Here is a 25,082-nt window from a genome sequence, read left to right as displayed (position 1 = left end):
TTGATGATTAGGGGACTTGAGCTTCTCCCCTATGAAGAGAGACTGAGATCCCTGGGGCTGTTTAGTCTGGAGAAGAGAAGACTGAGAGGGGATCTGATCAATGTCTATAAATATCAGAGGGGTGGGTGTCAAGTGGAGGGGGCCAGGCTCTTTTCAGTGGTTCACAGTGATAAGACAAGGAACAATGGGTTCAAACTAGAACACAGAAGATTTCGTCTCACCATGAGAAGAAACTTCTTTACAGTGAGGGTGACAGAGCCCTGAAACAGGCTGCCCAGGGGGGTTGTGGAGTCTCCTTCTCTGGAAACTTTCAAACCCACCTGGGTGCATTCCTGTGCAGACTACCCTAAGTGATCCTGATCTGGCAGGGGGGGTTGGACCTGTTGATCTCTTGAGGTCCCTTCCAACCTCTGATATTCTACAGATTCATATTTAGCCCAATGGAGCAAAACAGCTACAAATCTGAATCCTAACCCAAACTTTTTCAAAATCTGAGGTAAGAAGCCTTAAATCCAATATTCTGGCTTTAATGAAACCTGAAACCTGATCTAGGTGTACCTGCATTAGCAGAGGGGTTGTACTACATGATCTCCAGAGATCCCTTCCAACCCCTGCCTTTCTGTGATTCTATGAATTTTTAAATGAAGAATTTACTGCAGAAAAACGTGATACTTTTTTATTATTAATTTCTAACCAATGCTTTCTTACTCCCACCACTCGATTATAACAAAAGCTGCCTGCTTCATAATGAGCAATCCAAAAGGCCTTTACTGCACAAATAACATTTATCTGCATTGGCTGGACTGGTGCAGTTCTACTGTAGAAAAAGTGCAGGTGAAATTTCATGTAAGAGCAGGGAAGAAAAGTGCTGGCTTTCACTGCTGCTCCCCCTGTGCTTTTGTTTACTCAAGAGGAAGTACTCCTTCAGTAACCAAAAGGTTTGCAGTTTCATTGTCCCTGGGTGCATGTCTCTGGAGCCACAACACGGCCCTTCAATATGTTACATCAGCCAGTTCCATTCAAACAGGTCTGTTTCCCAACATCATTAAATGCAGATCTGGTTTGAAGGCGATGAATCACAAAAGCTGTGATTCACACAGTGTTGTTCAGTTATGTCCCTGAGCTTAGCTTCAGGCTGGGATACAGTCTGCTTGGTTCAAAAACACGTGGAAAACACAATTAAACCCATCTGCAGGTAGATGCACTTTCTGTCAGCAGGCAATGGTCAAGAAAGCTCTGGAAGAGTGTTATGTTTTTGCAGGTTAAATGGGACCTGCTCACAAATAACTTGGACCTGTACTGACCAGCTGCAAGTTTCACAGAATCTTATGCAGTTAGTAGTTATCCTATTAGTTCTCTAGTGTGAGGTGTTGGAATTAGATGATCCTTGTGGTCCCTTCCAACCCTGACTGATTCTATGATTCTATTAGATGTTATTAAGGCCAAGATGGATGTGGCTCTGGGCAACAAGATCTAGTGAGGGTATCCCTGCCCATGGCAGGGAGGTTGGAGCTAGATGATCCTTGGGGTCCCTTCCAACCCTGACAGTTCTGTGATCCAAAGCCAGCCTTTTGTGCACTGTTTTAACAGAGTGTTTAAGACAGCAATAATATCTCAATTTCTCTTCCCTCATAATCTTAGCAGAACAAAAAATTATCACAATTTTAAGGTCTACCACAAACTGACAACTGCCAAGGCAAAGCCATGGTATTTATTGACAATTATGAGGAAGAAGTTCTTCACCATGAGAGTGGTGAGAGCCTGGAATGGGTTATCCAGAGAGGTGGTTGAGGTCCCATCCCTGGAGGTGTTTAAGGCCAGGCTGGATGAGGCTCTGGCCAGCCTGATCTAGTGTGAGGTGTCCCTGTCCATGGCAGGGGCCTTGGAACTAGATGATCCTTGTGGTCCCTTCCAACCCTGACTGATTCTATGATTCTATTCCATGATTCTAATTATATCTGAAGCCTGAAGAAAAGATTTCTTTTATGAATGGTGTTTTTTTTTTTTTTTTCCAATAACAAGCACCTCTGCCAAATGGTTTTTGGTTATACAGAAAAAATCTGGTAGAAAATTATTTTAATAAATCAGTAAATAAATCAGTTGAAGTACATTATTATTTTAATTCTTGGTGCTTCTCCTTGAAAGAGAATCCTTCAGATCCCACTGGAGTATCTGTATTGTGCCTGTTCTGGAGAAAAAAAAAAGAAAAAAAAATAGTATTTTGCAAAGCTAGGAAACCCTCTTCTCTGAGAGATAAAAAAGCCACCTCCTGCCTATGCTGCTCTAGCCCAGACTTCTTCCCTTTACTAAGGAAGCAGAGAGGATTCATAGAGGTGCATGCAGTCTTATCTCTAGGTTTTGAAAATGTACACCTCCCATAAAAGGAAGATCAGTCTGTCTGCAAAGCAGTGCAGCAAAAGAGAAGATGAAGAGTGAAGGAAGGGAATAAGATTAAAATTACTGACCAGAAGAACTGGAAAAAACAATGAATGTTCTTTTCACCTATGAAACAGTGCAAGGGCCAGTGGGGCTTATGATTTGAGTCATCCTGGTTGCAAATCTCTTTAAAAATAATGATGATCTCTAATGGGACGCAAAGAGATGCCTATCCTACAAAGCATATAGTTTTTGACCCTTATAGTACATACATGGGACTTGGTAAAGACTCCTGAAGACCAGAAAAGAACAAAAATGTAGACAAGCATCTGGAATAGCATATGCACTGTGCCAGCAGCTATGGGATCCTGCAGTCCATTGCCCCTAGAATTGGAGCTTCCTGCAAAGATGCTTGTACAAGGATGCAGAGTGCTGTGTGGAGAAACACAACGGTGGGAGAAACAGTATTGCAGCACGTGGCCTCCTCTCAACTTTGCATTCCAGTTATGGTCTTTCAAGCTGACTTGATCACAGCATAATCAAGTGCCATGGTGTTTTTATATAAATCTGCATCACTGTTTCTTCCACCCACAGACACACCTTGTAGTCCACATTATTTAAGGTTCTATCTACATACATCTATGAATACTCTTTCACAGACAGCCTGGGAGGACCTGCCAATGAGAAGCTACAATAGTCAGGTCCTGGTCTAGGCAACTTCAGATCTCAGATTCACCTGGGATTCCTGCTTTGAACACCAGCACAAGGCAGTTCAGTCTACTTTCATTTCAGAAGCCGCACAGTAAGTGGGGGCAGCTCTTCCTGGATACTAATCATGGTACCAGTCCTTTGGCAGATGTTTAGGATAACACCACTGAGACTTCAGCATTGCTGAAATGTGGATAGGTCCCATTTATTTCAATGGATGTGTAGCTTTAAAGCTTGACTATAGACATTTTAGCACTAACAACTCAGTCTTTTCACTTTAGGTGAGCATTTCACAAACAAAATAGAGAGACCTAATGTATGCTCAGCCCTGTTACATCCTGATAGTGTCTTCACTAGAAGAAGCTCTCCAGGAATGAAGCTGTACATTTAAATGTTGTGTCATGAACAATTCAATGACTTATGTGGATAAACGAGACCTTCAAGTGAAAATAGGATAATCATTGTCACCCCAGTAGCAAAAATATGCCGGATCCCAAGACTGTGTCTCGCTGAATAAGGCAGAACTTCTACAGGACTTCTGTAGAAACAGCAGAGAAAGCCTTTATAATAAATAACTTTAATAAATGAGTACCATTTGGTATCTGTGAGCAACATCTTTTCTTTTTAATACAAAGTAGCTGTGGCATTTAGTCTAGATAATGTATTCTGCTTCCACTGTTGGTATTGATGTCCTTTCAGCTGAAGAGAATATGCAGCCATTAATGAGCTCTTTCTGTTAAGATGTTCAGCAATGAAGCAATTAACAATGTTGACGTGTAAATTAGGCTTCAGAGTTGAATTCGCCTTTGCAATGAATGAGGCAGATCACATTTCTCTGGCTCTGGGGTTCAGCAGAGCAGTTGAGGAGGGCCAAGTGATAAACATAGCATTAGTCTCATTGAAAGCATTGAGAGTCTTAGGTCATTTCTAGACCAGAACTGTTATCTACCTTACTAACGTTTTTATTCAAAGAATAATAGGTCTTTTTTACTCTGACTTCTTTCTGCCTTTTTGGTGAGTGTTCCCCACATGGCACTTTGCTGTGTGCACTGTAGGAATGTGGACCCCACACTACCTCAATGGAGAAAGAAATTCCTCAGGTCCCAGCTCCTCTGGGACTCCCACGATGAGATGGAGGCACATGTATGAATGCCTGGATGTCCTCAACCAACCCCACGCTGGGTGTCATGAGCAAGATGAGCTTTTTCAGAGGATCTTATCAAATACTTGCATTTTAACAGCCTTTCCCATTCTCCAGCCTACACCAGCCTTTGCAAGAACGTTGTCACTTTTCCAGTCTTTCTGTTAAGGGCAGCCCCTAGGCTGAGGACACACAAAGATGTGTTGCAGCTGAAGAGAACAGTGTGTCCAGATCAAAAGGAGTAGAGAAGAAAGTCATGTAGCTGCTATTTTATTAAGCATTTATATAGACTGCTGTCTTTCTACTGCTTTTAAAACAAGAAAAAACAGGATTAACATCATGTTTGCACAAAATATATAAAGCACTGAATTTTAATGAAAATCAGTATTGCAATTCAAGTGTTGCTTGCACCGACATATGAACTTCTGATTTCTGCTTTCTTTTATCATCTCGCAATGGCATTGAGAGCAGAGGAATCCCCAAACATAGTTTATAGCCTTTAAACTCTGCTTCATAGATACAACCTCTAACATGGTTCACCTCATGCAAATCAAAGTCGGTACTTCTTCCAGGGCAAGGCTTAGTGGGAGCAGGATGGCAGCTGGCCTTTTGGAGTCACACTATCAGAGTTCAAGAAATGAGGGAAGAGAGAAGCTGAGCTTTACAGGATGAAAGAATGTGCTCTTTTCTACATTGACACACGATTGTATGGATACGGTTTCAAAATATTTGACCTGCTGAGGTTTGATCTGTTGTGGCTTAAGTGTACTCAGCTACCACAAAGACTTGGCCACTAGCATTAAGCTATTTGTCTCCTTCCCCCTCACTGAACTTTAGGCTTGAGCAAGTCAGCTAGGAAACAGACTTAATCCAGCATTTTGCAAACCCCATGATAAGCATACTCACTGTCACAAACAAAAAAGTACAACTTCTTCAGTGTAACTATCATGAAGAGGGAAAATACCTTAAAAACTAAACCCACCTGCATAACACTTTTTATTTTGTAGATGTAGTGGCCTTATAGCTTTTCTTGCATGTTAAAGCATGAGAATCAACACCACCTATACTTCATGCGAAATTCCCGTAGTCAGAGAATTAATTATTCTGTTGAACTGGTAGTACATGAAAATAATCCAGGAAAACATACAAAAGAAACTTACTGCATACAATAACAAGTGGGATGTCCTTAAGGATACCTCACTTTTTGGGGAAACCTCGATTGAAATGGCATCATAGACATAGAAACAGAAGGCACGCTTAAAATGCCACTGTAAACACAGACAATTGTGAAGCAGCTAAAGGAGAAAAAAGGCAGAGGAGCAAAACCAGTAGAATTGGGTGTATCTGTTAGCAATATCACAGACAATTTTAGTGGGCATACATAGTGCTATAAGAGCTCCAGAAGCTGCTTCAAACTAGATTTCCTACCTGTTTGTTGACTTCTGTCACTGGTATTCTCTGTTTCACATGTTTAATGTTTTTACCTTCCCAGCACTGCTGTGAGTTGCAGAAGTGTTACCAGCTGTGGTTCAGCAGACTGGCACACTATGGAGCACAATGAATTTGTTGCCAGCTCTGCAATTTGCTGGTGTTACACAGAATCACAGAATCAACCAAGCTGGAAAAGACCTGAGAGATCATCAGCTCAAACCTGTTACCTAATACCTAACACCTCATGACAACTAAACCATGGATCCGAGTGCCACATCCAACCTTTTTTTGAACACCTCCAGGGACAGTGACTCCACCACCTCCCTGGGCAGCCCAGTCCACTGGCCAATTACTCTTTCTGTGAAGAGCTTTCTCCTCACCTCAAGCCTAAACTTCCCCCGGCGCAGCTTGAGACTGTGTCCTCTTGTTCTGCCACTGGTTGCCTGAGAGAGAGACCAACCCCATCTGGCTACAACCTCCTTTCAGGTAGTTGTAGAGGACAATAAGGTCTCCCCTGAGCCTCCTCTTCTCCATGCTAAACAACCTCAGTTCCCTCAACCTCTCCTCATAGTGCTTGTGCTTGAGACCTCTCACCAGCCTTGTTGCCCTTGATGAGCCTGACTCGTGATGAGACCAAACAGGGTGATGCTGCAGTGTCAGCTCAGTCCTGGGATTCTGCTGTAAATCCTCCTTCTTCTGGTGGGTACACATGTGTGCCTTCAACCTCACCCAGTAGTGCTCTTGGTTGATGAAGAAGCTGGTGTTTTAGGCCCCTTGATAAAAGCCTCCATTGCCCTTACTTGCAAGACACTGGGTGTGCATAAGGTGAGGGAAGGACATGCATGTGATCCTTCTGGGAATCATTACTTCCAGTAAGAGTGGCCTCCCTTCTGCTCTGTTCCTGTCTAGTACTTGTTTGGCATAAATTTGTTCCTTTGGAATTTGCTGCACGTGGCCCCTTTGTACAACTTGCCAGACCTTTACCTTTGTGGAACTTTGGCTGCAGTGCCCCTTGTTTCATGAGAGTGGCTGAGAGTTTCCCTTTTTACTGGATTCCATTAAGGAACAGAATTCAGGGTTTGCAGCTTTCAGCATTCAACTTTTTACTGCTTGTGGACATAGTGGATGTTGTACTTCTGTCCCTGACACTGTGGCTCTTCCATATATTGTTTTGTACATAAATAAAGATATGCTTTTCTGTAGGTACAGACCATGTCTAGTGTGTGCTTTTTCTTATATGTTTTTTTCCTGTGTTTTCTGAGCTTTTATTCTTCTGGACATAACCAGAGTTCTGCCAGCATCAGCTAAGCAATTCCCCCCTTCCCTCCCTCATCTCACACTCTACTTTCTATTCCCATGCTGCTTCTCTCTTGCAGACCCCCTGACTCTTTAATCACAGTGCTTTGCAGCAGCAGGGAACAGTGGCTGTCCTGAGTGCCTATTTTTTTCTTGTTATTAAACATGTTATTAATCACTCCTGGATAAACATAGTCAGAAATGTGCTATTAGGAAAGTGAGACAACTTCTCAATGCTTTGCAACTTTGTGCATCCTCCAGCCAGCTTCACACTCCTCTCTGGAGTGTGTGTAATGGTGGGTGAAGTTGCCATTCGAGTTGGGAATCTTTTGAATGAAAACATGTCTTAAACTGTAAGTACAAAGAGCATCAGCTGAAAACTCTGCATGAGTCACTCATACTGACAAATTCTTTGATGCTTCAGGACTGGAGACTTTGAAAACAATGCATTTGTATGAAGAAGCACCTCAGTTTTGATGTTAGAAAGAAAATTTCTCATGTCTTTTAACACCAGAACTTTTTACCAAAAGCCTGTGTGGTAATTCTACTGAGAATTCTTTATCTTATTCTTCTGCAGCACCTTATTTGCTGTTTGACTGCTGCTTCCCATTCTGATGCTGAATGCAGCATTTAAATGGGATGGAGATCCTGGGAAGCACTTTGAAATAGACAGCATTAGTAAATGTGTAATCCTACTGACTGACTTCACCCTCTCACACAGTTTATCCCCCAGAAGTAGCACCACTAAGATAAACAGCTGTTACCCTTGTGAAAGTGATACCAGAGTACAGTCACACTCCCAGTTCTCACAGATTCATGTGCAGCTCTGAACTAAGTCTCTTGTGTGAGTAAGAGAGGTCTAGAGGGCCAGCAGATAGATGTACTGTAATAGCAGGGATGAGATGTTAATCAGGGAGGAGAACAGGGGTCTGTAACTTCCCCACTGGCAATTCCCAAGGATATGTAAAAGGATTACACCCAAATTCCATCCCCATTAAGGCTGTCTCCACCCTATGTGAAAAAGTGGACAAAATGGCTCACCACAGCAATATCCATATCTAAAGATAGCCCTGCTGGGACCCTACCTGCTAGTTCCTTTTCCTTCCCTTACCTCAGCAGGTAAAGGCAGAAGAACAGGCCTAACCATCTGGTACATGGGTGTAAAATCAACACAGACATTTTGACTGGAAAAATGCAATTTGAAGTACAATGAAGCACAGACCCTTTTCTGGCAGTACCTGGCGCCTCGTACGTTTGCCCTTTATTACACAAACAGCTGGAGAACAGTCTTGCACTGCCGCCTGACGTATCCATTTTCTTGGGATGGAAAATAATTTCAGTCTTAAGTGTTGTGAGTAATAACCTAGCACAGTAGGAAGCTCTTGTGACCTGATGTGTTCCTTCTGTTTTTCAGGTGAAGGATCCCCACGGCAAAGGAGACTCGCTACTGAAGCCTGAGCCCAGGCCCCTCTGGGATGGTGAAGAGGCAGGTATGGGCAGCTTGCAGCAAGGCAGGCAGTGGGGCTGGGGCAGCACGGGGGCTGAACGGGCAGAGCTCTCTGCTTCTGATGAGCCGTTATTCAGTGATGAAGTGCTTTGTCCCCAAGCCAAGTTTAAGTGAAGGATGCTTTTCATGTCAAAACGACATAGGCTCTCACACGCTCAGTGTTTGCTGGACAACAATAGCAACAAGAACAACAACAGCAACAAGAACAACAACTCACTTGCATGCGGGATGGCTGCAGTGCACAACGTGAGTGCTGCACGAAGGCTCCCGAGGAATTATGCCATGGCATAATGAGGAGAAACAAATCTGTTATAGCAGATCTGTTTAATAAGCTGTCAGCCACATTTTGGCGTTGATCTGCTTTGTGCGCAGAGCTCTCCTTAACTACCAGCAAGAGTCCTGTGAATACGTTCAAGAGCAAAAGAGGCCACTTGGTGACCCCTAGTCTGTACACAGGGGACCAAGGACATGAGTGATATGCACATGAACACTCTCATTAGTTTTATTACAGACAGCATAGACTGAGTGAACTGAGTATGTCAACTTCACACACATTCTTCTTAGTCTGTTGCTTACTCTCTCTTGCTTTTCTGGGGGATTGGAGGGTGTGTGTTTTGTGCTTTGCCTTTACTTCTCTTTGTTTTATCATAAGTCTAGATCTTATTTACAAATGAAAAGTGTACCAGACTAATTTAGACTTTTGGTGCTGTGGTTGGATGACACATCAGAACTGCATTTAAGCCAAGAAAAAGATGTCCCCAAAAATATGGCTACACCGTGCAAATGTCCCAGTAAACAAAAACTGCTTCTAGCATGACAAGCAGCTGTCAGGTCCTGAAGCAGATTTCACTTGAATGGTTTGGGGATTTTCTTCCTGCTATCTTTGCCATTTTTGCAGTGTCTCCCTGGGAAATATCCTAGAAGCCTCTGTTCCCATTAGGAGGAAATCTTTCACTTCCTCGCTTTGATTTTGAATGCTTAATGCTCCTGGTTAATTCCCCTGACCTATAACCAGTCTTGGCTTCTATGCATAGAGATTAAATGCTGATCTAGATGATAAACTTTAATGAAACAAGTTTAGAAATACATTTAATTACCCAAACACTCAAACTCCTTTCCTGAGATCTCTCTGTGGTCTGTGAACATTACAGGTTACCCTGTCTCCTAAGCAACATTTGCTATAGTCATGACACACTTTTTTCTGCAGTATGGGAGTCCACACAGGGTAGCTCCACTGATGTGAACAATTTGAGCTGTGCTCTCTTCTACCTGAATTGCAACAGGCCAGCAATCTGCTTTATCCCTCTGCCAGCTTCACATGCAGCGTAAGGGCTCTCAATGTCCCTTGTACTCGTTCCTGCCCTTCCTTTTCTACCAGAAGTGACTGTCCTCTCATCTTCCTAGACCTGGCTACACATGAAACAATATCTGGGGAATGATACAGTTAAAAAACAGTGTTCATAAACTGGTTTGGGTTGGAAGGAACCTTGAAAGGTATTTAGGAGCCATGTCTTGGCAATGATCATGGGATGGGGTGCTGTTCTTTTTCTTATCTGGGTTGCTTGGGTATCCAGGCTACCTTCAGTTAAAGCAGAAAAAGTGATCATGGTTTAATAATCTGGGACTTAGTCCCAAGGTAGTTGAACAGCTCTTCTGCCATGACACAATGGCCCTGAAAGCTTTCCTCAGTATGAGATTGCAGCAATTAGCAGAGCAGGGACACTTAGGATAACGTCTTGAACCACCTTTCATTTTTGAATGTTTTCTGGTGGGACTACCTAAGAAACATTAAAAAACTTCTTCACCACATCAGTTAATTGAACTTCCTTAAAGTCCAATTGCTTTCCCATGACAAACTTGGTAGCTAGTTCTTAGGCATGTGTAAAAATGGCATTAGAAGGCTAAAGATGTGTTTCTTTCCATGTTTCTACAAGAGCAATCAAAGGTAATCTTGTTTGGCACCTGCATAATCCCCTGAGTTAGGACAAAAGTAGTATATTTGCATTCTAGTTACATACTAGCTTTTGATTATGCCAGAAGCTTTGAAGTGAAAGCTTCAACTCTTGGGTTGCTTTGGGATGCAGAGTGGGCCTTATGATTCGGCCACTTTGTGTTGTGCTTGCATGACAAAATTGGGAGTCCTTGGGGATGACTGCAAAATAATCAGAGAATGAGGAGCAAGAAAAGGCAGGATATGACTATGAGAAAACAATTGTAAAATAATTTATCCAAATTATCTTCAAAAGCTTTTTCAAAGATTTGTCTGTCTTAATGAAGGAGCAGCAATCCTAAGCCTCCTGTAACCTTTGGAAGAATTGTGTGAATTGTCTACATACTAGTATTGACAAAATTCTCTCATTATTTATCTTATATAAATATATATATATATATATCTTGGCCTTGACAATGAAATGGAAATGGAAACAAAGGCCAGCCATCTACATTTTCTACCACTGCGTACTCTGAAATTACTGCGCATAACATGAAACAGTGGCACAGTAAAAAAGGACATTGACATTCATTCTTCACAGGCAGCTCTACCTTCATCAGAGGTCCACCAGCTCTTAAATCATGGAGTGGAAATGCCCTCCTTGCACCACTGCAAATGCAATAGGCAAATCATAGAAGGCAGAAAACCATCCATAGAATGCTTTGCATTTCCACACATTCATTGAGCTCAAAGATACCTTGTTAGCAAGAAGCAGCTCCTACTCTTCTACATAATTTTTCTGAAAGTGTTCTTGATAATTTTGGATCTGAAGTGTTTACTAAATAATGCTCAGACAGGTATGATACTTAATGCCTCTAGTTTGCAGCACAAGGCTTACAGCAGTCTTACCAGTTCTTGCAACTTGATGATAAGCCTCATGGTATTTCAAGTTTCCTTCACATATTCCTACTTTCTTGACCTAGGAGACTGAGAAAATTGTTTAGGTACTTAATATTTGTGGTTGAAAAGAAGATGGAAGACTGTGAAGCAGGTGGAATCTCTGAAATCAGAGAGCAAGAAGAACAAATTTACCATTGATTTTTTTTTTATTTTAAAATAGTGTGTAAACAAATCTTATAACTTGGGAACAGTGTCTGAACTTGTGATTTTGGAATGCTTTAGGTTTACAACATTGTTCACATTAGCAGCCATTTCATTTTCTGTCCTCTGTTTCTGTCTACTTAATTAACTACAACATTTCACAACTGAGCTGGCAGTGCCAGATGCCTATCTAGCTCAGGAGTACTGCAGCCTGGCACTGAGCGCTCATTTCTGCCACACACTGCCCACACCACTGGGAAAGCAGCTTCTTCTGGCCCAAAACATTGCAGTTCAACAGCTCAGGTCTGTGATTTTTTTGACTTTCATACTGAACAGTTCTATATTAACGATCTTAATCAATGATAATGAGATCTGCTGTGTTTACTCAACCAGTTATACAAAGGGATCTTTCTCAGTCATTTTGTCTGCAGGCTACAAAACACAATATAAATACAATAAAAACAATAAACCCAGACTGCTTTCTAAATACCATTTCTCATTGTTGCATCTAAAGCACCCATTCAAACCAGCATTTCCATGTTAGAATGATTAGAAATATTACCATCACTGACATTCAACATGCATGAACTAACCAGCTCCCTCTCTTCTCTACCTTCCTCCTTACTCTCAAAACGGTGAACCTCAGGCTTCAGAGTTCACTTCACCATGAGAACCAGAAACTTACTACAAAGAGAGTCAGGTGGACAGGCAGGCAGGCAGGAGAGCTTTTTATGAGACTGAGATCCCACAGACTTTTGCATGTATTTGCACCTGCTGGGCCTGACCTTCTTCTGCTTAGCCCAAAGCTTTGCAGAATGCTCCTGCTAAGATTTGATATAATTTTGCACCTACTGTGGTATTCACTCTGGCAGACATCAAGTAGCAAACCATCATGAGTCTTTTGTGTTTCCAGGTTTAATGCATTTGATAACATTGTTAATTTAATGCTCTCAACTACACTCCAAGGCTAAAAGGCTCTTAACAGAGCAAAGAGACTGATGTAGAAGGCTGAGGTGGAACTTCCATTTTTGACAGTTTACCTACAGAACATATCCACAGGGAGATCTGCTTCTGCAGTGGGAATTCATAGACTGTCTCCTTCTGCATGAAACTATATGGTACCTCAAGGGAGCAGCATCCAGAGACAGAACTGTAATAACTGGGGCATTTGCTGGGAATCCCCCTTAGGTTCTGCACCTTCTCTTGCAGCTTCATTTTATACACTTCTGCAGGCTGCACAGCAAGCCATGATACACAGCAAAACTGAAAACAGGCAATAGAGCCCAGCCAAAAAACACACTGTGAAAAATCCAGACAAACCAAAATCCAACAGTCCAACATACCAACAAAAAATCGCTTAGACGTAAGCTTTTCATGTATGTACAAAATCCTGAAGGAATAGTAAATGCCATTTTTTCTCCTTTGTCCTCCTTGAGAAGTAAAAAAAAAAAAAACAAAAACAAAAACAAACAAAACCCCCAAATAGAAACAAACAAACAAATTAAAAAAAAAAAAAGCCTTTATGAGATCTGTTGCTTACTTGACTGGCACAACACTGTTTCACAGTCCAGTGCAGACTTTGAACCCAAGAACAGTCCTCTAAGTATTGTTGTTTGGACATTTGTGTTTGAAAGTGACAGAAAGCTTTATTTTGCACTTTTAAGGGTTCATATTGAAGAAGACTGGATGAGTGCCCCCAATCTGGGAGTACATAGGCTAGGATTCACTGCTCATTGCTGTCTGTGAGGACTGGAAGCAGAAATGAAATTCTCAAAAAAGACCTGTGTTCAAAATGCACAAGCACAACATTCCCCCCTCTGCCCCCAACAAAACTCCCTGAGCTGACCTCACCAGAGTGCAAGAGAAAGGCTCTCCCTTCTCCTCAGCCCTGTCTTCCCTTCTCACCACTCTGTTCTCCAGCTGTGCCTCCAGGATGGAGCAGTGAAGTCAGACAGTGCCTCTCTTCAAGAAAACTGTCAGTCTGATTCAGCAGATAGTGGAAAGTAAGAGATTGGTTTTAAGACTGATTATTGGGTTGGTATTTTTTTTTTCTCACATCAGCTGACCATCATACTTAGCTAATTTTGTCCTCTCAATGCAACTTTTTTTCCCCAAATTTATCTCCAAATCAGCTTCAGTATTTTTTTTTATTGCCAGTGTGTATCTCTTTGAGAAAACCAAGGCTTTACTTCTCAAAACCTAACAATTTGGTAATTTGATTTCCTACTACACAAGTTTCAAAGATTACAATTTCAAGCCCATGACATCTCTCAGATTGAAGAAACACAAACTTTTGTTCTGCTTTCCCCTCATCTTGTCCAATAAAGCTCTTCTTCCCTGATACAAAAGCTAGCTCAATTAAAAATGTGATGAAACTACTCTGAAGGCACAGCTTGAAATTCAGCTTTATGACTTACAGAAGATAATTATTTCACATTTTATTTTCCCTTTAATGTATTCATTTATATACTACAACACGGTAGCAGATCAAAGGTCTAATGGATCTTAATTGCAGTTAATATAAACATCTCTCTATGTGTCATACTGAACTTGCACTAAAAAATAAACGTAACAGTCTGGGTGGCAGGCATTTGAAGTCATTCCAGATAAACCTGAAGGACAGTCTCACACCAATCTGCAGCCACTGGTGTCAGGCAGGAAGCTGGGCTCCATGGTGGCTCCGATGGAAGGTCCGTGGTGACTGTTCCATCTAAAATTTTGGTGAAAAATTGTCTTCCCAGTACATTTAGGCCTGAAGAATTTTTTCCCAAGTACAAAACAAAATCATAGAATCATAGAATAGAATCATACAATGGTCCAGACCAGGAGGGGTCTTCAAAGGTCATCTAGTCTGACCTCCCTGCAGTCAGCAGGGACATCCCCAACTGGACCACGCTGCCCAGAGCACTGTCCAGCCTCACCTTGAATATCTGCAGGGAAGGGGCCTCAACCACCTCCCTGGGCAACCTGTTCCAGTGTTCCACCACCCTCATAGTGAAGAACAACTTCTCGATATCCAATCTAAATCTGCCCTTCTCTCATTGCCCCTCTTCCTGTCACTGCAGGCCCTTGAACACAGTCTCTCTCCATCCTTCCTGTAGGTGCCCTTCAGGTACTGGAAGCCTGCTATTTGGTCTCCCCAGAGCCTCCTCTTCTCCATACTGAACAACCCCAGCTCCCTCAGCCTGTCTTCATAGCAGAGGTGCTGCAACCCCCTGATCATTTTCATGGCTCTCCTCTGGAACCTCTCCATCAGGTTCATGTCCTTCCTATATTGAGGGCTCCAGATCTGTACACAGTACTCCAGGTGAGGTCTCACCAGAGCAAAGTGGCAGAATCACCTCTCTGGATCTGCTGGCAGTGCATCTTTTGATGCAGCCCAGGATGTGATTTGCTTTCTGGGCTACAAGTGCACACTGCCTGCTCATGTCCAGCTTCTCATCCATCAGCACCTCCAAATCTGTTTCCAAGGGGCTGCTTTCTAACACCTCATCCCCCAGTCTGTAATGATAGTAAGGATTGTTCTGGCCCTCACTATCAATACAGACTGGGGGATCTCACCTAAGACCTCTGCAAAGGGGGGGGTGGTGTCACAAGTTGTCACTCTGGTGTTTTGTGGCAATGAATGGAAGAACAGTCTCTGTTCTTCTCAACTACAAGAGAACTACTGTCTGAGGAGGAGAAGAATCAGTCCCTCTCTGTGTCCTCATGTCTCCCCTAAATGAGCTGGGTTTAGCATCTTTAATGGAGAGTAATGGAGATTCCTCAATACCCCTCTATTTCTTTCTGTCCTTGTTCCAAACATCATGCTACTGTCCTCAGAGTCCCCTTTTCTTGGACGCCCCATGCAGTCATAGCACAGATTTAAGTATTGTTTTGGTTGATTAATTGTTTGTTGGGTTTGGGTTTTGTTTTGGTTTTAAGTAATTTGTTTCTTGCTCTGTTGAGCTATAAATATGGTGCCTAACATACCATAGAATACGTATCAGGCCAGTATCAAATTAGTCACATCCAGCTTTCTTCCAGGGTGTGGTGGTAGATGAGACTTCTAGAGGTAATGCAGTGTGAAGGATGAGGGTAAGGGACAACAAGAGAATAGAAAAGTGGCAGAGTGATGGGAAGGCAACACATCCATTCACCTTTCATGTTCCAGATCCAGTCTTTTCTCTTGCCCTAACATTTCCTTCACCATCCTGTATTTTCCAGACAGTATCCAAACTGTGGCTTTATTCTGTTTGAGGTCCTGTTTCCACAGCAGTGAGCCTCATTTTGGCTAGCAAGACCTCACGGAAAGCCCCTTCAGCTGGAATCTTGCCAGTGAAAAGAACTCCAAGCCTTACAGAAGAGTGTTAATATTTTCAAAGAGCAGTACAAAGGGCATTGGCTACAACCCTTTCGTGCAGTTATGCAGCTCAGTAATAAATCACACAGCAGCATGGGTTATTGCATGATTAATAGATAAAAGCTGTAGGAAAATGTGGCATAGAACAGAAGTTGAGTATCAGGAGTCTTCTGGCTGCCCATTTGGATTGCTTGGCTCTTGCCCAAGAACTATTGCTATGCATTTAGAAAAAAAGACCATATTGAATGATGGCCCCACAGAAAAAGGAAAATATTTGATTACTATAATTTTCTGTAACTTTTGCTGTTGTTTCTAAAAGCCACCTTCAAAGTGAGAATGTGCCCATGTCAGTTTTTTTTACAAAATAAATAAAAAAATAAATTTCTTTTGTAATGGTAGTGAAAGATACTATACTTTTCTGCAATATATTTTGCAAGAGAAATCTGTGTGACCACGCATCTCAAAGAGCAAGGTTTGTCCAGGAAGGGTACCACATAGTGGCATGTCCAGATGTATCAGCCCTTACCATCACACAACAGAAATGGATCCCATAATGGAACAGCCTAACTGAGGAGACATTTAATTATTTTCACAATGATGCAAATCCCCTGAGGTAAACATGCTTTAGAAGGGAGAAGGACTAACTAAGGCTTGCTATGCATTAACCCCTAATTACCTTTCAAAGCCCCAGGCAGAGAGATGGCTGTACCCAGACTGATTGCCTTAGGAAAGAAAGGAAAGTTGCCTTAAAGAAGCCTACTACTTTCCTCCTACACAGAAGATGGAAGGCTTCTGTTCTTACGGAGAAGAAACAGTTTTTTCATGAAAAATGTGGCAATGACCAGTGTCTACAACTGTATAACAACATCAAGAACCTTCATATTTCTCAGGCACCAGAGGAGTGAGAGGTGTGATCCCAGACACTGGTATGAAAAAGGATTAATTTTAAATGATGTCAAAAATCATGGTGTTCCTTGATATCCTCCATAGTCTCAAGGAGATACTTCTATCTGCTTTGTCACTGTACATTTCAGAAGGCAATTTGTGAATATCAGTTCAGTGGCTAGGGAAATTAATCCAAAACCTTTTATTATAATCAGACTTTAATATGTTTGAGTGAAATTGCTTAGTTTACCTGAGATAAACTATCACTTTCATTTAGCCTATCACTTCATTCAAACAGCACTGTCTGGAGATAATTACAGGGAAGACAATCTCTTATCTGCCTAAAATACAGCAGCATAAACTCATTTACTGCAAATTAAAACAGATGGAAAATTGATGTTGCTTTTAATATAGCTGCACAAAAAAAAAAAAAATTGCAAGTATGTTAAAAGTAATTGTAGTAAATGCAAGATTGTGTCTTACAACATGTGTCCTAAACAAAGTATTTCAAGCATCCCAGTAAAAATAAGTTTATATATTCAGCAGAAGGAAACTGTAAAAGACATAAACTCTCCACAGAAAGCATTGCATGCCTGTGGACAGCCCCAGAAAAAAAACAAACAACAAAATTGAACAAAATTTCATCAGCATAACTCAAAGAAAAGTCATAATTATTGAAACACTAAATGACTTTCATTCTGGAAACATATTACATGGATACAAATCATCCCACTAAGGAGGATACTTGCCTACCTTAAAAAAAAAAAAAAAAGAAAAAAGAAAAATAAAAAAAGCATTGGTTTGTAGAACTGAGAATATACTTTCTAATGCAGGGTGACCTAAAATGCCTTTAGGTATCCTTCCAGGACTACTTGAGAATCAGACTGTAGTTCAGGAGGAGGCTGACTGGAGGATAGAGATATTTCACCATTTGCACAAGCTTTTTTCCTCCTAAGCCTGTTGTTACCTGACAGATGTATCAGAACTGCAGTGCAGTTTTAACCACAAACTATAGTTTCTGCTCTGCTGGGCACATGTTTGCTGGACTCTCAGCATTGCACTCTGCTTCCACATCTTCCAGCACCCACAAGAACGTAGTTTTGAAAGGCAGTAAAAACTGAAGGACACTTTCTGCATGAAATTCGGTTTAAAGCAAGGTTTAGAGGTATTCACAAAGGCAGCCTGTTCCAGAGAGGTTGTGGAGTCTCTTTCTCTGGAGATATTCCAAACCTGTCTGGACAAGTTCCTGTGTGACCTATTCTAGGTTATCCTGCCCTGGCAGGGGGGTTCAACTGGATGATCATTCGAGGTCCCTTCCAACCCCTAATGTTCTGTGATTTTGTGATTTGACTTCTGTCAGAATAACCATAACTATTCATGTAGGTTTATAATATCCTTCCCTTTAAAAAAAAAAATAAAAAAAAAAAAATCACAAAATCAACCAGGCTGGAAGAGACCTCCAAGATCATCAAGTCCAACCTATCACCTCACCCTAACTAATCAACTCGACCATGGCACTAAGTGCCTCATCCAGTGCCTCATTCCTCCTCTTCCAGTTCAGGAGGGACTGGTTCACCGAGGCACAGAACAGGGAACTCTATACTTAGTGTTTTGAGAGGACAAATACACGATTTTGCATTGTTACAGTGCTCTTTAGAGGGGCCCTATGAGCAACCCATCCCACCTCAAGGACAGACTATAGCCAGCACTCGAGCAGGTCAAGTGGCTTTGTCTGGTTGAGGCTTGGAAATCTGCAGGGACAGGGTTTCCTCCAACTCTCAAGGCTGCACTACTGCACCAGTGAGCATTTGGTTTCCTAATGTCCCAGCTGAACATTCATCTTGTTGCCATTGTCTCCTCTTCCACATTCTGTTACCACCAAAAGTGTTTGGCTCTGGTGTGATTGCTGTTCCTCATCATGAAGTCATAGGCTGCTGTTCAACTGCTTTCGGCCTCCTCTTCACCAGATTATACAAGCACAGCTCTACAGCCTCTCCTAAGTGGTTTGGTGCACTTGACCCCTGACCTTCCTGGTAGCCCTCCACTCTAGCCTTCTCCATTTATTTGACATCCTTCTTGAAGTGGGTAGCCAAAACTGTGCAGTTTTCCAGATTCTGTTTGACTCTACACTATGAAATCAAAACATGAGAAAGTGACCTCTTTCATCTCAAATAATTTTGAAGATCACTTTGAACTCTTGATGTTCCTCTGAAGGTTACTGTAGCTGATGGTGTTGCTTTCAAAGTGCTGGCTTCAACAGGAAGCAGCCAGGAAGGAAGGAAGGCCTGAGGGAAAAAAGAAAGTGAAGTGCAGGAGCAGAAAGGAGTGGTGGAAAGGATGGAAAGAAGACAGAGGAAAAACAAGGCTGTGGAAGATGAGCAAGGAAGTAGTGCAGAAAATTATGTCCTGCCACTGTTGTTACTCTGTGATCCAGGACAAATGTAGACAAATTATGATTTACTTAGCAAATGGCGATGGGTCGTGTTTGAAACCATTTAAGCTAACAAGATTTATTCTCTGGAAAGGAGAAAGTCAATGGCTAAAAGAACCCTCCAAATAATTGCCTTACTCTACATCTTACTGAGTATGGCGCTCAGGAGTTTTACCATGACAGCTCTTGAAACATAGCTTTCATTTAGTTCAGTTCCTTTATGACACTGCCAGAGCATTACATTCCTGCCTTGGAGGGGGCGATCCAAAATATCCTCTGTCAGGGATTTTGTCTCAGCTTTCTGTGCTGCCCACTCACACCAGCATATTCAAGCTTGCCTCTGCCTCACAGCTGACCAAGGAATGCCTGAATAAGGAAAATCAAATCTGGAATTTCAATCAGTTCTCCTGGAAATGCTATTTGAAGTCTTCCAAAACAATGGATAAATTGTCCATACAAGGACTTCCTCTAAAAACTACTTCATTACACTACCCTCCCCACAACTCTGCAAGGATCTGACTAACAACTTGCTCAAGAGCTAGTACATAAACAGAACTTTACACAAGAAAAACTGTCATATTTTTGAACTTGGCTTCTGAAGAAAAAAAACTTTCAATCGTGTGACAAAACCAAGGGAGAGAACAGCCCTGACATCACTAGGATAGGCAGTGTACTCCAGATCAGCCAATGCCTACAGAAAGACGAGGACTAAACTTCTCTCCTGTCACACCCATGAATGGTAAAGAGGAGACTTGCCAGGCAGAGTCAGAAAGGGTTTTCATGATGCTCACATCTTGTTGCCTTTTATACTTTCCTGGATTTGTGGTAACACAGACATAGGGACTGTATCTAGGCGGTTTTGGGAGTCAAAAGAGAACTGTTTCTTATCAGAAGAGACAGCCTGGGAAAAAAAATCTTTGTCTTTATAGAAATCAGAGCATTGTTTGTGGTTCTTTCAGCCCAGAACAGCTCTACAACACTCTGCAGTTTCAGCGGGATGTTGTGTTGTGTGCAACCTGCCTTCAGCTGTTGTGCCGTGTTGCTATGTGCTCATGCTGACAGCTGTTGTGTTTCACTACAAATTCATGCCTGTGTTTCATACTGGAGTGAAGCAATACCTACATGCAGGGCGAGATTCCAGCTTGCTATGGAAATATCCCCAAAACAAGTGAAAATACTACCCAGACAGATGCTTTGTACCTATTTCCTGATCAGTCACGCAATGCTTCCTCTTTCTCTGTGGAGTTCCCCACACACTCCCACATCACTTCCTTTTCTTTTTTCTTTTTTCCTTTTTTTTAGTTTTCTTTTTTTCTCTAGCAGTTCTAAACATTTTGTGTTATGAAAAGAATTCAGCAGTTCCACATTTCTTGTAAGCTGGCCTCACAGAAATGTCGGGATGTTGAGCCATGCTCATGAATGATGGCGTACAGCCTAGAAGCCTGCTTTTCTTCCTCCAGAGCCAAATGGAACTAAAAAAGTGATTTTGAAATCTATTTGAGGACCATCTGGGGAAAATGATAAGGAGTGATGAAAGAGGCCTTTTTACAAGTTAATATTGATAAAATGAGTTTTAATCAGTTTAGCATTCTTAAATTGCTTTAGGAGCATTTGAATTGCTACTTTGGTCCAACTAAAGATCTACATGCCCTAGGATCTCATCTCCAGTAATGGTGTCAGACACTTCACAGAGATGGTGTGGCAGTTCTAGTAGTCCATTAAATGTCAGCCAGTAATCTGAAAAATAGTCACAAATTTTTTTCCCCAGGTAATTAATTAAGGAAAAGAAACGCAGAAATAAAAGTAATTATATTCTCAAAACACTCTTGAAAAAAGGCAAGTGAGTGAACACTCAAAACTTATCTTCATTATATTTGCTTGTGAATTTTAACCTTATAACTGTGTTGTACAAGGTGGTCCACAGATAAATTTTCCAAAAACCTGAGTAATCTCTGAATTAGCAGAATTTGAGATATACTGTTTAATGGGAAGGAAGGCACAAGACACTAAAAAATGCTCAAAGTCCTTTATTTCCTATCCTACCAGCCACAAACAGGCTTATACAACAAAGCAAGGCTTCATGTCCCAGGCTTATAATATTCTTCAGTATTTAAAACCACCACATCTGAGAGTAAAAATGTGTATAAAGAAAAAACACTCATTACATTAATGAATTAATGTTGGTTCTCACAGTTTCTAACATCACAACAGCCTCCTTCCCCAAGAACAAGTCACATTTTCCTATTAAGCTGTCGTCAACAAACGTGTTCCCTAGTTCATTAGTCACAGAATCAAAGACTCACAGAATGGTTTGGAAGGGATCTTAAAGACCACCTAGTTCCAACCCCTCTGTCATGGACAGGAACACATCACACTAGACCAGGCTGCTCAAAGAGTCATCCAGTCTGGTCTTAAACACTTCCAGGGACAAAGTGTTCACAACTTCTCCAGGCAACCCATTCCAGTGTCTCACCACCTTCATAGTAATGAACTTCACATGTAACTATGTTCCAGCAAGCACAAATACATACATAGAAGTCCTTTTATGTTGTTCTATGACTCAGCTCACACAGGCAAAGTGACTTGGAAGTTTACTAGTTGTGGTTGCAGCACCTAACAACAAATACACTTGAAAGAACCAGGGTGAGTGCTTGGGCTTCAGTGATGATAAGTCATTAGTGTGACCTGAGACTAAATGAAAGAGTTGTAAGTTCTGTGTATGCTACTCAAATTAGAACTCTTAAACGAGATAGAATATAGAAGATATATTAAATTAAAAAGCATGATCATAGTGATAAATATACATGTGTAAGTAATACTAGATGAGAAAATCTGCAAATATACTTGAGTGCTATCTCCAAAGTTTGAGTTTACTTCATTACCACATCACTATCCATTCTGATGCAGGTATAGTGAAATTGAAAAAGGATATGAATACAGAAGTACTACTCAGCTGACTCTGGTATATACAGCTCATTGTGTACTATATACTTTCATGTCTCAAACTTTGGCACACACAGATTTCTTCCTTCCTGAGAAATCCCCTTCATTTCTCAGCTCCTTGTCTGCCTATATGTCATTTCTGTAAAACGCAGTAAGAAATCTCAGCGTTGCAGAACAGGTCAAAACTAGAGTGTTACTTGCAAACTTGATGGAACTTGGGAGAGAAAGCATTAGATTTTGATTCAGAGTCCAACAGTTGTGATTTAAACCACTGTTTTGAGTCAGTTAGTCTAGGTCAGTCACTAAATGAGCCTTGTAGGAAGTGGTCTCCGTGGCCAACAAGTTGAGCATGGAAGTGAAAGTCACAAGCCCTACAAAATGTTTATTCTATTTCAGGCTTATCATATGACAATGACCCAAGTCATCCGACTTCCCCATATTTTCAGTGTTTAAAATGTCACTCTTAAGATTTGCCTCTGTGAGGGTTTACAGAGCTCTGGACAGAAATACGTACAAGTGAAAATTGTTGCTAAGTGAAAATCATGAATAATAGCTACTCAATTCCCTATCAGTGCAGAGAAGTTCCCAGTGCTTTGCAAGTGACTATAGCTGCCATTGCCAACTAGGTAGGGAATAGCCTTTCTGTATTTGAACTCTGTGTTTGCCTTCAGTGGTTCATTCGTCTGTAAAACGTCCAAGGCCAAAAGTCTTGTTTTCAATCCTCTGTCTCACTGGGCAGTACTCTGCTTAACCTCTTTACACTTCAGTTTCTTCACCTGGAACTTTACCTCTATTTCTAAATAACTCCACTGTCAACAACAAAAAAAATGAACTGCTTAGTAATGTTTCCTATATTGCAGTAGACTGAGATGTATTTGCAACATGTCAAGAGTTCCAGGAGTTAATTCTTCTGACGCTCTATTAAAAAATACATGAAGACAATTGATTCTCTTTCTCCCATTCTTTTTTTTTTGTTTTTCCCTGAATAGAAGTATTCTACAGCATTATAAAAGATCAATGCATGATATTCAGCTAGGCATAGAGGTGTTGCATTCATCTCACTGCAGCCATAGAAATTAGTGTCAAGCTGAGAACTACATACCAGTCACACTACATTTGACAGTAATCCAATATGCTAGATTTGCTCTTCCCACTCCTGTTTGCAAATATTTTCTGAAAGAATCCACAATGTTACAAGGTTCTGCAGGGATGTGTTACAGAAATATCAGCAACTACTTGGAGTATGGCACACTTCCAAATCTCTATTCTCTTTTTTGGGAGGCTAAATGACTATGCAGCCAATGTGTGTACTACACTCACTGTTCTAAGTGGGCTAGAATACATCTGCGTCCTGCTTCAGAAGTGCCAGGTGAAAAGGCTGTGTCCAGGTGCTCATCACCTGGCTGACTAATGTGAGTTAGTGGGAGCTCCCACGTGGAGGTCTGCCAGCTGCTCCAAGGGTTGGTAACACCCACCATGTGGGTGCTGATGAGCAGCTGCAGATGCACTGGGGTAAGGAAGCTGTTGCAGAAGGCTGGAAAGGTCATATACTCACAGACTGTGGTCTATTACATGATTATGCATGGGTAGGTGTCTGTGCTTGTCAAAACCTCCTGATTCTTATCCTTGAATGAAAATGTTGAGATAGAGAAGCTTGAATTAAGAGGAAGAGACAAGAAACCTAAGAGCTGAAGTCGTTGAACCTGATACACATAGAAGCAAATGCAAGCTTGTGTTACGCAGATGGCCAGGCTAGATGTTCTAGCAGCTCCTTTTGGTCCTGAAGTCTAGTAAATTTACGGCCAAAACATTGGAGCTTGGCTACCCAAAGTTAAGCTCTTCTTTGTGGAATCATACAAAGGATTTACAAAAATGTAAAGGCAGCTTCTATTAAAGTAAATGAAACCCATATTAAAGGTTGCCAATTCACTTCAGTGCTTAAGATGTTAAAGAATTTGGACTAATTTGAATGCTACAAAGTGCAGTGAATGACGGAACAGGTTTGAAAATAGCATATGGAAGTGAAAAAAAGACATTAATGCTGCAGACATTTGTGGCTTTTTCTTTCTGTATCTGCATGTGAAACAGCTGTGGGACTTTTTTGTCTTATAGTAATATTATTTGTGGTGATTGGATGGTGGCAGGCTGGATGCTACCAGCTGCCAGTTCAATGTGGATAGTTATATTTCCTTCCTTCCCCAACAAATCTGGATTTAGGCCCTTTCTTGAGTCACAGCCTTTTCGATGCCATTGTTCCCAAATCCCACATTTTTCACTGTGATTAGTTGCTCCTTCTGGGAAGGGAACAAGGACTGTAGTGATTTCAGATACATACACGGGATTTCACCAAGGTACAGTAGATGCCTGCAATGCCTGCTCTGACTCTTGCCATTCTAAGTTGTCTGTTTACAACACATGTAATTATGTGAGTGAAGCTAGCAGATATGGAACACAGATTGCTGTACACTAATCTTAATCCAGTTATTAGAATGAGAGAAATTTAACTTCACATTTAGTTTTTGGTCCTGCCACAGACTTCCCTCAGATGAGACACATTGTCTATCCTGTGGTTTAATTCCCACTTTCATAAAATAGAACTAATACATTCATATCTCTCTGGGATGATATCAGGCATAATGAAAGGCAAGGTAACATCAACTAATTTCAAGGAAGCTGGCATGTCTTGTCTATCCAACACAACACAGATCCACACAGGGCTACCAGCTGGAAGCCAAGATATATCATTCATCCTTGAGGAGCACTATGGAGCATTATAATCAAGTCTTCTTCTAAGCCCATAGCTAGACTAGACTGAGCCAGGTCAGGAATATCTGCTTGTCATGTATGGTACTTAAACCTGCCTGGAAACTTTTTTTCACAGAATCACAGAATGTTAGGGGCTGGAAGGGACCTCGAAAGATCATCCAGTCCAACCCCCCTACCAGACAAGGATCACCTATACCAGATCACAGAGGAAAGCATCCAGGCGGG

The 25,082-nt window shown here is 41.5% G+C and overlaps 1 protein-coding gene across 1 annotated transcript in view; it reads left to right on the top strand.

Annotated features, from left to right (window-relative positions):
* Positions 1 to 25,082, top strand: part of SGK1 (serum/glucocorticoid regulated kinase 1) — an 82,965-nt gene that overhangs the window by 44,450 nt on the left and 13,433 nt on the right. The window contains exon 3 of the mRNA XM_054398124.1: positions 8,367 to 8,442. Within this exon, the coding sequence (XP_054254099.1) occupies positions 8,367 to 8,442 (76 nt within the window). The remainder of the gene's footprint in view (positions 1 to 8,366; positions 8,443 to 25,082) is intronic.

This window comes from Indicator indicator, chromosome 2, assembly GCF_027791375.1.
Source record: "Indicator indicator isolate 239-I01 chromosome 2, UM_Iind_1.1, whole genome shotgun sequence".
In the NCBI taxonomy this organism is placed as follows: domain Eukaryota; kingdom Metazoa; phylum Chordata; class Aves; order Piciformes; family Indicatoridae; genus Indicator; species Indicator indicator.
The sequence above is the reverse complement of the archived record's forward strand: the minus strand, read 5'-3'. Positions and strand labels throughout refer to the sequence as shown.